The 13,827-nt window shown below is 43.2% G+C and overlaps 1 protein-coding gene across 2 annotated transcripts; it reads left to right on the forward strand.

The window, feature by feature from the left end:
* The first annotated feature begins 4,459 nt into the window (after positions 1 to 4,459).
* SRSF3 (serine and arginine rich splicing factor 3) lies at positions 4,460 to 13,252 on the forward strand. Of its 2 annotated transcripts, NM_001195567.3 has the most exon segments (7): positions 4,460 to 4,681; positions 4,719 to 4,946; positions 7,308 to 7,515; positions 9,339 to 9,473; positions 11,635 to 11,673; positions 12,195 to 12,281; positions 12,444 to 12,666. In NM_001195567.3, coding segments are annotated over 5 exon segments (495 nt in total). In that variant the 5' UTR covers positions 4,460 to 4,681; positions 4,719 to 4,946; positions 7,308 to 7,309; the 3' UTR covers positions 12,472 to 12,666.
* The last annotated feature ends 575 nt before the right edge of the window (positions 13,253 to 13,827 follow it).

Here is a 13,827-nt window from a genome sequence, read left to right on the forward strand (position 1 = left end):
GGCAGGAGGATCACTTGAGCCCAGGAGCTCGAGACCAGCCTGGCCAACATAGCAGGACCCCCACCTCTGTAAAATAAAATAAAAAAGAATATTTGTATTTAGAATCTTTCTGATGGCCAGTGACAGGAAAAAATCTAACTCAAAGTGGCTTAAGCTACTTTGAGGAAAGTGTAGGAACTTGTATGGTGATCTCTTTGTGGTGGGGGTTCTGGTTCCAGGACCCCTGAGGATACCAAAATCCAAGGATGCTCAAGTCCCTTATATAAAATGTAGTATTTGCATATAATCTATGCACATCCTCCCCTATAACTTAAATAAACTCTACATTAATTATACCTAACACAATATAAGTAAATGGTTGTTATGCTGTATTGATATTGCCGTATTATGTTTTTATTCTTCTAAAAAATATTTTTGATCTGCAGTTGGTCACAGGAACCTGAGGATACAGAGGGCTGACTGTATGTTCAAGTAACTGGGAATTCAGGCTGGGCTTTGTGGCTCACACCTGTAATCCCAGCACTTTGGGAGGCTGAGGCGGGCGGATCAGCTGAGGTCAGGAGTTCCAGACAAGCCTGGCCAACATGGTGAAACCCCGTCTCCACTAAAAATACAAACATTAGCCGGGTGTGGTGGTGCACACCTGTAATCCCAGCTACTCGGGAGGCTAAGGCACAAGAATTGCTTGAACCTGGGAGGCAGAGGTTGCAGTGAGCCGAGACCTCGCCGCTGCACTCCAGCCTGTGCAACAGAGCAAGACTCTATCTCAAAAAAAAGAAAAAAGAAAAAAATAACCAGGAATTCAGAAAGTGGAGCTGGGTTCAAGGCTTCTTAAGCAAGACTCTCCATGGCTCCTTATTTCCCACCTTGCAGTTTTCCTTCCCACTGTGTTGGGTCTACCTCAGGCTGCTTCTTCCCTCCTGGAAACAGGCTGGCTGCCCCGGCTCAGGACTGTGCTAATCAGGGGAAATAGCACACCTCTCTCTGGTTGGCCTATGAACAGTGCTGGATCAGCAGCTGACTGGTCTGACTGGATTACTCACCCTCATTCCTAATGGTGGGGGAGGCGCAAGGGAAGGACTAAGAACTTGGATGATTTAATTAATCCAGAATGGTTACCTCCCTACCCCTGAAAAAGAGGGATGTAGGACCCAACTACATTCAAATCAATATGTACTTCTGTGAGAAAGGTGGTTTCCCAAAGAAAATCAAGAGATATTCCTACAACATATGATTCCCATTCTGCGTCTGTACCAAAAACTCTGATATGTCTCCTTGAAGCTTCAGGTAGTCGACGGTCCAGACAAGAGTAGTGGTCGTGTAAGTTTAAAGGAATATTAAAATACTCCACAGGACCAGGTGTGGTGGCTCCCATCTGTAATCCCAGTACTTTGGGAGGCCAAGGTGGGCAGATCACTTGAAGCCAGGAGTTCGAGACCAGCCTGGCCAACATGATGAAACCCCATCTCTACTAAAAATACAAAAATCAGCCTGGCATGGTGGCGCATGCCTGTAGTCCCAGCTACTCGGGAGGTTGAGGTAGGAGAATCGCTTGAACCCAGGAGGTGGAGGCTGCAGTGAGCCGAGATGGAGATCGTGCCACTGCGCTCCAGCCTGGGTGACAGAGTGAGACAACAACAACAACAACAACAACAAAAAACATCTCTAAAGCAAGTGGATAATTCATTTGTCTGAAGTCGCTAGAAGATGAAAAGTTGTGGATGGCCAGGGGGAAGTTCAGAATGTTTTCGTTACTAGAGGTGGAGGGATTAAGAGAGTTCCACTGAAAGACAACACACTTGACTAGCACCACACACAAAAACAAACAAACACACAAACAAAAAACAGGAAAAGTGGTGGGAAAGAATGAGAAAATGAGATGGGAAAAGAAAATTTTTAAAAGGCCACCATTTATTTATTTATTTATAAGACAGGGTCTCATTTGATTACACTGGAATGCACTGGAGTGCAATGGCACGATCTTGGCTCATTGCAGCCTCAACTTCTCAGGTTCAGGCAATTCTCCCACCTTAGCTTTCTGAGTAGCTAGACTACAGGTTCCCATCACCACGACTAATTTTTTGTATTCTTAGTACAGACAGGTTCTCCCCATGTTGCCTAGGCTGGTCTCAAACTCTTGGTCTAAAGTGGTCCACCAGCCTAGGCCTCCCAAAATGCTGCGATTACAGGTGTGAGCCACTGCACCCAGCCGGCCAGCATTTTTAAAAGCAGTGATTGTGCCAGATGATTTACATACATCATTTCTCTTAATTAAATAATTTAACAGCCCAGCACAGTGGCTCATGCCTGTAATCCCAGCACTTTGAGAGACTTGTTTGAGGCCAGGAGTTTAAGACCAATCTCAGGAGTTGGATTGGTCTCAAACAACTCCAACAACTCAAACAACTCTCCCAAGGCGGTAGAATCGTTTGAGGCCAGGAGTTCAAGACCAATCTGGGCAACAAAGTGAGACTCCTCTACAAAAAAATCAAAAAATTAGCCAGGCATGGTGGCTAATTTTAATCCATGAGGTCCAGCCCACGAGGTCCAGGTTGTGGTGAGCGAAGTTTGCTCCATTGCCCTCCTGCCTGAGTAAGAGAGAAAGACCCTGTCTCAAAAAAAAAAAAAAAAAAAAAAAAAGGCCAGGTGCCATGGCTTATGGCTGTAATCCCAGCACTTTGGGAGGCAGAGGAGGGTGGATGGCTTTGAGCTCAGGAGTTCTAGACCAGCCTGGGCAACATGGTGAAATCCTGTCTCTACAAAAAATACGAAAATTAGCTGGGCATTTGTGCTTGCGCCTGTGGTCCTAGTTGTTGGGGAGGCTGAGGCAGGAGAATTGCTCGAGCCCGGCAGGTGGACGTTGCTGTGAGGCGAGATCGAACCACTGTACTCCAGCCTGGGTGACAGAGCCAGACCCAGAATCTCAAAAATAAATAAATAACTAAAAATAAACAAATATGTATTGCTTGACTGCTGTATCGTTTCCAAGCCCTGGGGATGCAGGTGTGACCACAATTGGCCTAAGTGGCAAAACCTAACAGCTGTAACGCTGCAAGCCTGGGGTTATTTTATACAGAGGAAATAGAGAGGTTAAACGTTCTTCTCAGGATGCTTCAGCAAGTAACTAGCAGTAGGGGCTGGGGCCAAATCCAGGACTGCCTGACTCCAGAGCCTTTGATTTGATAGAAGGAAAGAAAATGAAAAAGAGGACAAAAGCTTACATAGAGTTGGGGAACAAATCAAGGCAAATATAAGTGAGCCAGAAAAAAAAAATCTAGACAAGAGAGAAATAAGAAAAGGTTTGCTAGGATCCCCTTCCCCCCTTTTACAGGTGAGGAAACTAGGCTGAGATGTAATAAATCTGTATTTTTTTCCTCCACTACAGATAAACCTTTTAGAACCACAATAAGAGGTAAGGCTTCAAAAGAAAAAGACCTGGGAAAGTTAAAACATATTAATTGGCTGGCCGGGTGCTGTGGCTCACGCCTGTAATCCCAGCACTTTGGGAGGCCGAGGCGGGTGAATCGCCTGACGTGGCGAGTTCGAGACCAGCCTGACCAGCATGGTGAAACCCCGTCTCTACTAAAAATACAAAAATTAGCCGAGTGTGGTGGCAGGTGCCTGTAATCCCAGCTACTCGGGAAGCTGAGGCTGGAGAATCGCTTGAACCCGGGAGACGGAGTTCGCAGTGAGCCGAGGTCGCGCCATTGCACTCCAGCCTGGGCAACAGAGCGAGACTCCATCTCAAAAAAAAAAAAAAGAACAAAAGATAAAACATAATAATTGGCATATCTTTCAGCTAAGAGGGAATAAATATAAAGACAGGTTCTTTTTCTCTTTTTTTTTGTGTGCAGTGGTAGGATCTCAGCTCACGGCAACCTCTGCCTCCTGGGTTCAAGCGATTCTCCTGCTCTCAGCCTCCCAAGTAGCTGGGATTACAGGCGCCTGCCACCACGCCCAGCCAATATTTGTATTTTTAGTAGATACGAGATTTCACCATGTTGGCCAGGCTGGTCTTGAACTCCTGACCACAAGTGATCCGCCTGCCTCGGCCTCCCAAAGTGCTGGGATTACGGGCGTGAGCCACCGCGCCCGTCCCTTGGTGATTTTTCTAACCCAATCACAGTCTCTCTCCCCTTAAAGTTAATTATTCTTGCGGCTCTGTCTTCCTAAGGGAAGTGGCCCGGACAAAATACATGCCAGGCAGTGCAAGGGCTGCTAGGAAAAAGATTCGAGATACCCCTCCTGGCATTCGCTTGGGGGCCAGAATTTACATTCAACCTTCTTCAGAAACTTCCCTTTCCCGGTGTTTGCTAAAGGTGATAGTTTCCAGGTCACCGAACCGGTCTCCTTTGCTGTCGGCGCCAAGTCCTGCAAGTTTGCGTGAGAGACGAGAAACCAGCAAGAGTTGGGCAAACTTTCCAAAACAGGCTTTTCCTTCAGCGTGGAATCTAGGCGGCCAGAGTCTGGTGCCAGCTGGGTCACAAACAGCTCCGTGACCTGTTTGTAAACGCGATGCTCTTAGTTCCAGACTAACCGCTCACAAGGGTGAAGCACTTAATTAATTCATCTCTTAATCTTGTTAGGGGCCAACGGCTCCTATTAGTGTTTGAGCGTGATGGCGACGGTGCTGTTTATGAAGCCCCAGCCTATTTGGGAGGTGAGGAAGAGGGATCTGTGGGTAACTTGGAGGTCGACAGACCGGAGGAACGCTCGAGGGAGAATCAGGCCTGTTACAGCGAGCGCGCGCCGACGCACATCTCCACCCACCCGGCGCAACCGCCAGAGCGCGCTCCCAACAACCGCGGCTCTCTCTGCGTTTGTAGCCACTACGTCACGGCCTCTTTTGCTTCTCATTGGGGGAGCCCGTCCAATCATGTGATTCCAGTATGGCGTATAAATAAAGGCGAGGAGAAGGCGGTGGTCCGCCATTTCGTGGACGCCGGGTGAGCGATAGCGTTGGTTGGTGTTGGGCTGGAGGAAAGCGGGAAGACTCATCAGAGCGTGTGGATTTGAGCCGCCGCATTTTTTAACCCTAGATCTCGGTAAGAGACCAGCGAAAGAGGGAATGAGGTGGAAGTGGAATTTATAACTGTTCCAAGGATGAGCCAGGCCCAATGGCGGCGCCAGATTGAGACAAAGAGGCGCCGCCGCCATTTTGTGACGTTCAGCACGGGGCGGTGGCGGGGGCTCCCGGCCCATCAGAGGGTTTCCTAGTCTTGGGGTGGAGGTGTTTATATTCCTCATTGGGGCATGAGCCGGGATAGGGGGTTACCCGGGAGTTGGGAACCACAAAGGGGAGCCGATAGCCGAGTTGTATTCCAGGTCACGGCCTTTTTATTTTTATGGCGCCTTTTTTTTTTTGGCCCCTCATTTAATTGGGAAGCTTCTCAGAATGTTTTTGTAAGGTCACTAACCAAGACCGGACCTTTCAGTTCATATTAAATGGCCCCCGTGGTCACCTTTACTTTCATGTAGTTTCGGATTTTGCAGCCTGAATCTAATCACCTTTTTCTAAGACCGATCTTCCTTGAACTTAAGATTCGTTCTTTCAGCCGCTTCTCATTAAAATGTAGGCTTAAGACACGTGCCAGCAGTGTTTTTAAAAATTTTCACCAGTGGTTTGGCCTTAGAACTAACTCCTGGGCACAGGGTGTGGTCACGGCAAATAGGATGTGTCTGGACTGGATATTTTAATTAGACAAGCCCAGAGTAAGAAGAACGTGGTGTTTATGGAAAGCACTTCAGCTGAATTATTGAGTAGATGGTTTTTATGTAATTGAAACTGGTCTACAAGTTTATCAGATTCATCGTCGAAGTGACTCAGTAATAAAGCTTTATCAAATACAAGTCCGCCAAGGAAAAACAAAAAAATAAGTCCCCAAAGTGCAGTAAATTTTTTAGTAGCAAATATCCCTTTGTAATTTTTTATTAAAGTGAAATTGTCTTAAAGTGGTATTTAGTATATTCAGTGTTGTGTAATCATCACTTAGCCGTAGTTCCAAAACATTTCCGTCACCTCCCCCCCCCCAGGAGACTACTACCCATTGAGCACTTACTCCCAGTTTCCCTGGCCCCCATTCTCTAGTCCCTAGCAACCACTAATCTTCCTGTCTCTCTGAATTTAGCTATTTTAGATATTTAGTATTTATGGAATCGTGTACTTTTATGTCTGGCTTCTTTAACTTAGCGTAATGTTTTCAAGATTCTCCAACGTTGGAGCATTTGTCAGTACATCATTCTGAATAATACTCATTTTATGTCTATACCACATTTTGCTTATCCGTTTCTGTTGATGGACATTTGGGTTAACACCTTTTGGCTACTGTGAGTAAGTGCTACTATGAGTTTACATTTTTTTAAAAACTGGAAAGTTGGTCTCCTTGCTTGATAAATTTTTACTGCGTAAGACTTTGGTCTATCTAATGACTTGTGATAGTAGCCTTGTTCCGATAGTTCCAAATGACCAAAATAGGCATTTATTTATTTGTTTATTTTTTTGGTGATGGAATCTTGCTCTGTCGCCGAGGCTGGAGTGCAGTGGCGCGATCTCGGCTCACTGCCACCTCCGCCTCGCGGGTTCAAGCGATTGTTCTGCCTCAGCCTCCCGAGTAGCTGGGACTACAGGTGTGCGCCACCATGCCCAGCTAATTTTTGTGTTTTTAGTTGAGACGGGGTTTCATCATATTGGCCAGGTTGGTTTCGGACTCCCAACCTCGTGATTCGCCCGCCTCGGCCTCCCAAAAGTTCTGGGATTGCAGGCGTGAGCCACCGCGCCCGGTCCATGGGCATTTTTTAAAAAGTGAAAATCGTTGGCCTTATTTTTATTAAAGCTGGTAAGTTTTGGCTTATGTAGGCACTTTGAATCATTTGCCTGGTAGTATAACCTTAAGGACTAGCTTTCTTCATCGTTGTTTTATTTGGTTTTGAGTCCCCAACGGAACTCTTTTCTATTTTTCTAGAAATGCTTTATTTTGGGGACTAAATGAAATAACAGGTTAAGTCTCTTAACTCACGGCCCAGATGGTGGTAAATGCTCCTCCGGTTGTTCTCAACGTTCCAAGGAAGCTGTTTTTTTCTTCACTAATTGCTGGCTTCCTGAGGGTTACGAGTAAAGATTATGGGGGGGGGGGGGGAATGGGTGCTTAGCAGTAACATTTCTTGTTTGGTTTCTAGCATTTTTGGAATTTTTTTTTCTCTTTACGTGCTACCTTAAACTTTTGTCCTCTCTAATGGAATTCTAAGGATCTGTGGTTTTAACTGTAGATGTTTAGATGAATGAATATTTTTGGTATTTTTCATTACAGAAATGCATCGTGATTCCTGTCCATTGGACTGTAAGGTTTATGTAGGCAATCTTGGAAACAATGGCAACAAGACCGAATTGGAACGGGCTTTTGGCTACTATGGACCACTCCGAAGTGTGTGGGTTGCTAGAAACCCACCCGGCTTTGCTTTTGTTGAATTTGAAGATCCCCGAGATGCAGCTGATGCAGTCCGAGAGCTAGATGGAAGGTGATTTAATGATTACACTGATACAAATGTGTTGCTTGTGGCTCTTAGATGGCTTTCCCAATCACTGGCCAATTGTATCTTTAGATACAATTGGGATTTTTTTTTTTTTTTTTGGGAGACGAGTCTTGCACTGTCACTGGGCTGGAGTGCAGTGGTACGATCTCGGCTCCCCGCAACCACGGCCTCCGGGGTTCAAGCGATTCTCCTGCCTCAGCCTCCTGAGTAACTGGGACTACAGGCGTGCGCCATCATGCGGGGCTGATTTTTGTATTTCTAGCAGAGATGGGGTTTCACCGTGTTGGCCAAGCTGGTCTCGAACTCCTGACCCCAGGTGATCTGCCCGCCTCGGCCTCTCAAAGTGCTGGAATTACAGGTGGGAGCCACTGCCCAGCCAGGATCAAGTATTTTTAAGAGTAGTTGTGAACTGATATTTGTTTAAAAAATTGTTTACAAAATGGTTACATGGGTTGGTTGTACCTTTACTTTTGTGTGTTTGAAATACTTATTCCAGAAAGTGAATCAGTTACTATTTCCCTTTGTGTTAATAGTGTCCTGTTAGCTGGCTGAGTAAGGCCTGAGTATTGACCTCCATGCCCCCACTCCCCTTTCCTCATATTTGGAAATATAATGGGAAAAAGGAGCTGAGTGTTCACTGTAAAGCTGCATGAAAGGTTGGTCAATTCAAGCAGGTTGTAGTAAAGTTTTCCAGGGCCCACCTCTTCCCAGTCACTTTCCAAATATCATAGCTTATCTAAATTTAATGACTGGTTGTATTAAGGGTGAGGAATAATGGTCTTTTTTTTAACTACTGTGAGCTATAATTTCTTTTTTTAAAAAATGTATATTTATTATTTAAAAAATAATACAGTCTACGTTGCCCAGGCTGGCCTCAAGCTCCTGGGCTCAAGCCATCCTCCTGCCTCAGCCTGTCTGAGTGCTGGGATTACAGGCATGAGCCACCTCCCCTGGCCACAGCTATAATTTCTTCTGTGCTGACTGTTGAGGGGAGAGGGTGCTGTAAAATGGCCAAAATGGTTCTGTCTTGTCTTGAACCCATTTTTTACTTGGAGTGGGGCAGGGGGAGACCAATAAATACAGCCTGGTAAATAACTGAAATAAGGGCTGGGACCTCAAGGGAAGAACTCGTAATGAAGATACAGGAGAACTTGTTTTTCAAGGATAAATGGATCTTCACACTTAAATTGCAACTGTTAACAAATTAACATTGAGCTCAGTAATCAGACTGGCTCTAACAATTAGGTGATAAAATAGAATTTGACTTCCTTGTGAATTGGTACTTTAGAAAATCCTATTTGTTTAATTTGAAATTAATTGAAATTTTAACTTGAAACTGGGAAACAAGCTTATTTTATTTTTCAAGACAGAGTTGCTCTGTCCCCCAGGCTGGAGTGCAGTGGTGTTATCTTGGCTCGTTGCAGCCTCTGCCTGCTGGGTTCAAGTGATTCTCCTGCCTCAGCCTCCTGAGTAGCTGGGATTACAGGCATGTACCACCACACCTGGCTATTTTTTGTATTTTTAGTAGAGCTAGGGTTTCACCACGTTGGCCAGGATGGTGTCGAACTCTTGACCTTGTGATCCGCCTGCCTCGGCCTCACAAAGTGTTGGGATTACAGGCGTGTACCACCGTGCCCGGCCAAAGCTCATTTTATGTTAGTAAAAATAAGGGAGCTAGAAATTTGATGTTAAATTGCACAGACCCTCAGGTGTGTTCTTTGCAGAATAGCCAACTGAGAGTACTTTTGGCTTTAATACACATGTCAGAAAGTCAGGCTGTTTTAAGTTTAATATCTTTGCCCCCTCAGAACACTATGTGGCTGCCGTGTAAGAGTGGAACTGTCGAATGGTGAGAAAAGAAGTAGAAATCGTGGCCCACCTCCCTCTTGGGGTCGTCGCCCTCGAGATGATTATCGTAGGAGGAGTCCTCCACCTCGTCGCAGGTACTTGAGAGAAAGCTTGTTTAGAGGTATTGGTGTAATGGAGTAGCTAGTAGGAGCAGGTATTTCTCTTAAAGTTTGTTGGTGGGTTTTAAACTTTGGAAGAATCGGAGGTTTCTTTGAAACATTTGTTGGGTGTAATTTGGGGTATGTGAGTTGTGCTGAATGTTGGCTTTTGTCTTTAGGTCACTGTTCATGTTGGTAGTCAGTAACTTCTATCTTGGATCTGTCTTCTAGTTCATCTTTCTAGTTGCATCTTTCCAAATCTTCCCTTATACTTCAGTTTAGGCCTTTTTCCATTTCTTGGCTCCATAATGACAAACATTACATTCAACTCTAGCTCTTCACAAATTTGTGTTTTCTACTACTAGCACAATTGTAATATTTATCAAACAGGCAGCTATTTTAATGTTACAACTGGTAAAGTAGAAATCATTCTGAAACTAACTTAAGTCACTGACCAATAAAGGGGGCTAAAAAAGAAGTAATCCCAGTCATCTGTTCTTCAATCCCAAATAGGAGAAAATTCAGTTTTTTTATAATTGAAAATGGCATCATTCTTGGACCAGGCAGTATTGTCTGGGTGCTAACTCCACATCTCCTCAGACCTCCAAAATAGTTTCTATAGGACTAAATTTACCTCTTACAGGTGAGTGGAGTCCTTCTAGGAGACAGGAGTTCAAAATCTTGCCCCTTTTGCTATTTTGAAAAACAACAGCACACTGTTGCCCATCATAATAAAGAGTATTTGTTAGCTAATAGATGGTTGTACTGATGGCTTGTTTTTCATTTTTTTTGTGCTTTTTGGTCCATCTATTAATAAAAATGAACCCCGTTACAGAGTCACCATCATGTCTCTTCTCACCACCCTCTGAATCTGCATTAGCCAGTCAACTAGCCCTTTCAGCGTCATGTGACCAGCGCGCCCCATTCAGCTTGGCTGGTGTCGTTTCACATGACCCAGGCTGGCCAGTCGTCAGGTTGCACCGCCCTTTGGTTCCCGAGCATGCTGTTTTCTCTCAGCCTTCTCTCCAACCTTAACCAAATCGGCAGCAGCCACCTCGACCGCCCACACATTCCTGGCCAATCAGCTCAGCTGTTTATTTACCAAATGTCTTCACAACAACTACAGCAGCAGCCTTCGGCTAACAAAAAAGCAGGAAAAATCCACAACACCCCCTTCGCCAACCAACTAAATCCAACGCAACATCTGGCAAAACCTTTTCAGCAAATTCTTCCTGGCCGTCAGTCCGGCAGCCTCACCTCACCATTTCTAGCTTGTTGAAACCCAAAACTAGTAAGTTTTTCCTGCTTATACAGTTTACTGCTGGTTAAAATAAGGAGTAAGCGGCTTAAAGTAATTCTTTTTTCTGGATCAAAGGCTGGCTGTGCATAATTGAATGGTAACGTACATATATATTGCTTGAAAAACTTTTAAGGGTGATAGGGAACTCGTAATGTAACTAGGCCTTCAAGTGAAACTTATTTGCATGTGCGAGATGCCAAACTAAAAATTTTAATATCTCTAACAGATTAGCTTTTCTGGCAAAAATTTGTTGAATCCTATCACCTTTAAATGGTTTTACTAACAGTTTCAAAATTTAAAATTTTGGGGTTGAAGTGTGGGCCAAGCTAAGGTAATTTTGGTAAGCCTAAACACACTCTTAAATGTGACGATCACAAATGCAGTTCTAATGTAGCACTTAATGGCATCAATATTTACACCTACCGCGTTTTCACAAAATTACACTATCCACCTGGTACCTAAGTCTTGTCATGGACTTACAGGTTTGCATGGGTTCCAAATACTGGTTTATGGTACTGTTTTTGGAACTACTTGTGGGACTATATTTTGGTGTGGTGTTTGGGTAGTGAAGTTAGTTTGACATGAAGTTTTGCATTGGACAGATCTGCTGTGAAGCATTCTTTGTTAAAGTGAATCTATGGTTGGAATACCTGCTTTTCACTTGAGCTTTTTGTTTCTTAATCCTTCTGTGCCTTTTTTTTCTTTTCTTTTTTTTTTTTTTTTTTTTTTTTTTGGACGATGGGTGCCAGTTCTTCGGCACATTCACTGGGCCCAACAGTGAGATTGAAAAGTTGGGAAATGCCTCACGCCATAAATACTGATTGATGATGAGCCTAATTTTCCTGTTTCTGCTTTTAGATCTCCAAGAAGGAGAAGCTTCTCTCGCAGCCGGAGCAGGTAAATGACCACCTTTTTTGGCTACATTCTTAGAAATGGCAGTGTTTCTGCTATTCCTAAACTTTTCCAGATGGCTTAGTTAATGGGAATAAACCTTGGCTTTAATAGTGAATCAGGTTGTAAGGATGAGTCAGCTTTCTTGGAGTTTTCAAAGGCTTTTTAGAAAGTATTTAATTTTTTTAAAAAAGAGGATCTGTCACCCAGGCTGGAGTGCAGTGGTGTGATTATAGCTCACTGTAGCCTTTAACTCCTGGCCTTGGAGTGATCCTCCCTGTTCAGCCTCCTGAGTAGCTTGGACTTACAGGCACATACTACCACACCTGGCTAATTTATTTTTTGTGGAGATGGGATCTCACTTTGCTGTCCAATCTGTTCTCAAACTCTTGGCTTCAAGTGAGCCTCCTGCCTCTGCCTCCCAAAATATTGGAATTATTGGCATGAGCCACCATGCCAGATCAAGAAAATATTTACATATGATTTTATCATACCTTATTGGTCCTAATGTGTTCTTGCTCGTTTAGGTCCCTTTCTAGAGATAGGAGAAGAGAGAGATCGCTGTCTCGGGAGAGAAATCACAAGCCGTCCCGATCCTTCTCTAGGTCTCGTAGGTAAGATCTTTGATAACTTGTATGTAAGACTTTGCATACATAGTATGCTAAGGCCTGTCTTCTAAGCCATAAATTTTTTACCTTAAAGTTCTATTTTGATATGTCACTAAGTGTCACCAAGTTACAGATGTAATGTTTTCTGTTTTTTTTTTTTTTTTTTAGTCGATCTAGGTCAAATGAAAGGAAATAGAAGACAGTTTGCAAGAGAAGTGGTGTACAGGAAATTACTTCATTTGACAGGAGTATGTACAGAAAATTCAAGTTTTGTTTGAGACTTCATAAGCTTGGTGCATTTTTAAGATGTTTTAGCTGTTCAAATCTGTTTGTCTCTTGAAACAGTGACACAAAGGTGTAATTCTCTATGGTTTGAAATGGATCATACGAGGCATATAATACCAACAATTGTTACTTTACAATGTTCCCTTAAGCAAAATTGAATTTGCTTTGAACTTTTAGTTATGCACAGACTGATAATAAACCTCTAAACCTGCCCAGCAGAAGTGTGTTTTTTTTTTTTTAAATACAGAAACAACTGGCAAAAATTGAACTAAGATATACTTTTTTTTCCATAGCTGGGATATAGGCTGCAGCTATAGTTGAACAAGCAGTCTTTAAAAACTGCTATGAAACACAGGCCATCAGGTAAAAACGAAACGCTGCACTAGAGGTTTTTGAAAAATCCAACTCACTTTCATCTTGGGCAGAGGTTGCCTAGTTGGTATAGAATGTTAAGTTTCAAGAAAGTTTACCTTTGCTTTAGGTCATAAGTTCCTTATTTGATTGCTGTATATGAATACATGGCTGTTCGTGACATTCTTTACGTGCAAATTTGTGATTTCAAAAATGTCCTGCCAGTTTAAGGGTACATTGTAGAGCCAAACTTTGAGTTACTGTGCAAGATTTTTTTTTTTCATGCTGTCATTTGTAATATGTTTTGTGAGAATCCTTGGGATTAAAGTTTTGGTTACAAATTGTTGTTTAACTTGAAAGCCTGTTTTTCCTTGCAAACTCCAATCTGTGAGCTTGGTACCAAGTCCAGGTATAACATTCCTATTGGAAGCCATACTTATATTTTCTTGTAAAGTGCTTTTGAATTAATAAAATATTAGCATAATTGTGTAATAGTCAGTTGAACCCACTGTTAACCATTGTTCTTATCCCATGGGAAGCAGTTGGTTACATGATTCTTATTTTATAAGAAACAGCTGAGAGGCACTATGGATTAGTCTTCTGAAGTGAAGGGAATATAGATGTCACCTTAAGTGATAGTTAACCCATTTTTTTTTTTTTTTTAGGCGTAGAAGCCAGTTCAGGGTCTATAATATTTAGTGACCAACATTTTAAAGTATAGCAGCAACCTGGTTCTTAAACACAAAGTAAGTTGCCCATTAACAAATGGCTTTTATCTTTAGCATGAAAACTTTCCACAGGTCTAAAAATTGCTTCCATTTTATAATTTGAGGTGTTGCATGGGAATTCTAAGCTGATCCATTATGATGTAAAGTTCACAATATGGTTCAAATGTAACAGTGCAGAATTGAATATG

Source organism: Pongo abelii, chromosome 5, assembly GCF_028885655.2.
Source record: "Pongo abelii isolate AG06213 chromosome 5, NHGRI_mPonAbe1-v2.0_pri, whole genome shotgun sequence".
Classification (NCBI taxonomy): Eukaryota; Metazoa; Chordata; class Mammalia; order Primates; family Hominidae; genus Pongo; species Pongo abelii.

Coding starts and splice junctions, on each gene's coding strand:
- SRSF3 (XM_009241766.4), top strand. CDS start 7,310: ATGCATCGTGATTCCTGTCCATTGGACTGTAAGGTTTATGTAGGCAAT. Junction 7,516..9,338: donor GTCCGAGAGCTAGATGGAAG/GTGATTTAATGA, acceptor TTGCCCCCTCAG/AACACTATGTGGCTGCCGTG. Junction 9,474..11,634: donor AGTCCTCCACCTCGTCGCAG/GTACTTGAGAGA, acceptor TTCTGCTTTTAG/ATCTCCAAGAAGGAGAAGCT.